We start from the raw sequence: 2,325 nt of genomic DNA, 5'->3' as shown, positions 1-2,325 counted from the left end.
GTTAGCCTACAAAGGTATTGCAAGGCAAGCCAAAAATAAATCTTATGGCTCTAACGACTATATTGTTGCTCATATGTCTTACAAGGCAAGCTTTGGTATTACAAGGCAAGCTAAACATAAATCTTATGGCTCAAAACGACCATATAGTTACTAATATATCTAACAAGGTAGGCTACAAAGGTACCCCAAATCATAGCCCCAATGGCCACATTGAAGTGGAGAGGTACACCTAATATGTATTTATATAATGGATAATTTTAGAAGGAAGATAAAATGGAGTGAACTTTTTGTCCTACAAATGCAAGCCAAAAAAATCAAGTTATATATAACCAATATAATGGACTAACCTCTCTCTCCCTCTCTACAATTTTGGCCCTTCTTGCATGTGCACACTCGCCATGAGTTTATGTCCCCCATAAAGATAGCATAGGTTGAAACCCCTCGTCCTTTTGATGTGAAAGGCAAAACAAGAAAAATACATGCACTAACTATTAATTTCAAGCTTAACACAACACCAGTCTTGTAATTGAGCCATAAAAGTGGCTTCTTATGGCTAGTCTATGAATTTTGAAGAAATGAAAAGGTAAATCAACTTAGAATCCCATGAATCTTCTTGAGATGTTTGGCAAGCAAGCATCGACCAATTGAAAAAGTTTTAAAACAAAATCATGTACCTAGTAAATTATCGATTTTAAATTAACATAAAAAATGCTCTAAAGCCTCTTCAAGGAGATGTGTATAAAAAGTATATGTTTTGTTGATAGAAGGTACATGTGTGCCAACATACTAAATACATATAGAATAATTTTTGTGTAGCATTTATGATGTGCTTAAAAAAAGGAGCTTTTTAAATGGAATTTATATAGCATTTATGATGTGCTTAAAAATTTAATCAAGGAGCTTTTTAAATGGAATATTAAAAAAAAGTTTTTTCTCTTCAAAAAGTGCATGAATGGTGACCATGGAAGATTATGTTTTGAATATAGTGTTTATATTGTGCTTGAAAGATTAGTCAAGGTATTTTTAAGTAAAAAATTTAAAGCACATAACGATGACCATGGAAGATTATGTTCAGCTAACATCGTATGTCGAGAGCATTTCTGCGCTGGTAAGAATTTCTTTAAAATAATATCCTGGAAGAGAAAATGAGAGCTTTTTGAAATACAAAAGTCTCTAGATGCCACAAAAAAGTGGCTTTTTCTTTGCACTACTTGAAAAGTGAGAAATAACGCGTAGGAAAAGGGAGGCAATAAGGTATGTATATATAGCTCTTGTGCCACCCTTTTTTTTCTTCTTAAAAATCATCATGGTGCCCAAGGCCATCCTCGCATGGTGCCAGCTTGACAAATCAGCATCCACGTCATCATCGCTCGCCTGGTGTGAACCCGATTGATGCCGGGGCTTTCGATCTCATGGACGCCAACGGGGACGGCCTCGTCAGCTCGGATGACGTGGAGCGCCACCTGGCCAAGCTAGGGCTCCTCGATGGCTTGCAGATCACAGACCAGCTACGTGGCTTGTACAGTCAGCTCGGGGAGTCCAGATGGCAGCGGTCAATTGGATTTCGACGATTTCACGCTTCTATACGAAGCGAGAGCAATGGCGGTGATAAACGTAGAGTTGTTGATGAGGGGCTGCCGGACGCTTTCCGTGTCTTCGACGTTGACGGTGACGGATTCATCTCCGTCGACGAACTCCGGCAGGTGCTTGTTCGGATGGGATTTGGCCACCAATGCCAGGACCGAAGCTTCTGCGAGTTGATTTATGACGTGTAATTTAATTTTCTGATTTTATACGAAAAACAAGTTTTTACTTCGCAAGTCGAAAAGTAACATGAAAATTTCCAACTTGAGTTTTTTGCAAGTGAAGTTTTCAATTTAATGTGTATAAAAACATAGTTATAAGGGAAAATACTTTAGAGAGAAACGTGGGGAGAGGGGAAGCCATGGAGGTTGTAGAGCAATAGAAGTCACAAAACTTGCAGCAGCAGGCAGGCACCCAAAGGGTGCACAACTGAAGGCCTAATGGAAGCTTGTATTCAGCTTGGATATCAGATCTCATGGGAGAAATCTTTCTTTGTTTTTGAGGATGAGAGATGGGCACTGATTTGTGATCCCCTGAATCGGATATGAAATTGTAAATGTTTCGTATAAACAAATGTGGGGGTAAGATATTTTTATGTAAAGGTTTTTTGCTGGTTTATATATATATATAATTATTGATCCAAAAAAAAGTCTCAAAACTTGCATGATGTTTTTTTTGCCATGTGGAGGGCCCACACTGACATCCCTAGCTGGAGAGAGTTACCTAGAAAACATTAACCCT

General features: G+C 38.4%; 1 protein-coding gene across 1 annotated transcript; it reads left to right on the top strand.

Annotated features, from left to right (window-relative positions):
* The first annotated feature begins 1,412 nt into the window (after window positions 1-1,412).
* Window positions 1,413-1,775, top strand: LOC147614890 (putative calcium-binding protein CML44). Its single transcript, XM_086779997.1, has one exon. It carries the CDS (start codon window positions 1,413-1,415, stop codon window positions 1,773-1,775), a length of 363 nt encoding a protein of 120 aa, XP_086636123.1.
* Window positions 1,776-2,325: the final 550 nt, after the last annotated feature.

This window comes from Cibotium barometz, chromosome 41 (genome assembly GCF_041138505.1).
Source record: "Cibotium barometz isolate CiBa-2024 chromosome 41, ASM4113850v1, whole genome shotgun sequence".
Lineage (NCBI taxonomy): Eukaryota > Viridiplantae > Streptophyta > Polypodiopsida > Cyatheales > Cibotiaceae > Cibotium > Cibotium barometz.
This window is presented reverse-complemented; position numbering and strand designations above follow the sequence as displayed.

Coding starts and splice junctions, on each gene's coding strand:
- LOC147614890 (XM_086779997.1), top strand. CDS start 1,413: ATGGACGCCAACGGGGACGGCCTCGTCAGCTCGGATGACGTGGAGCGC.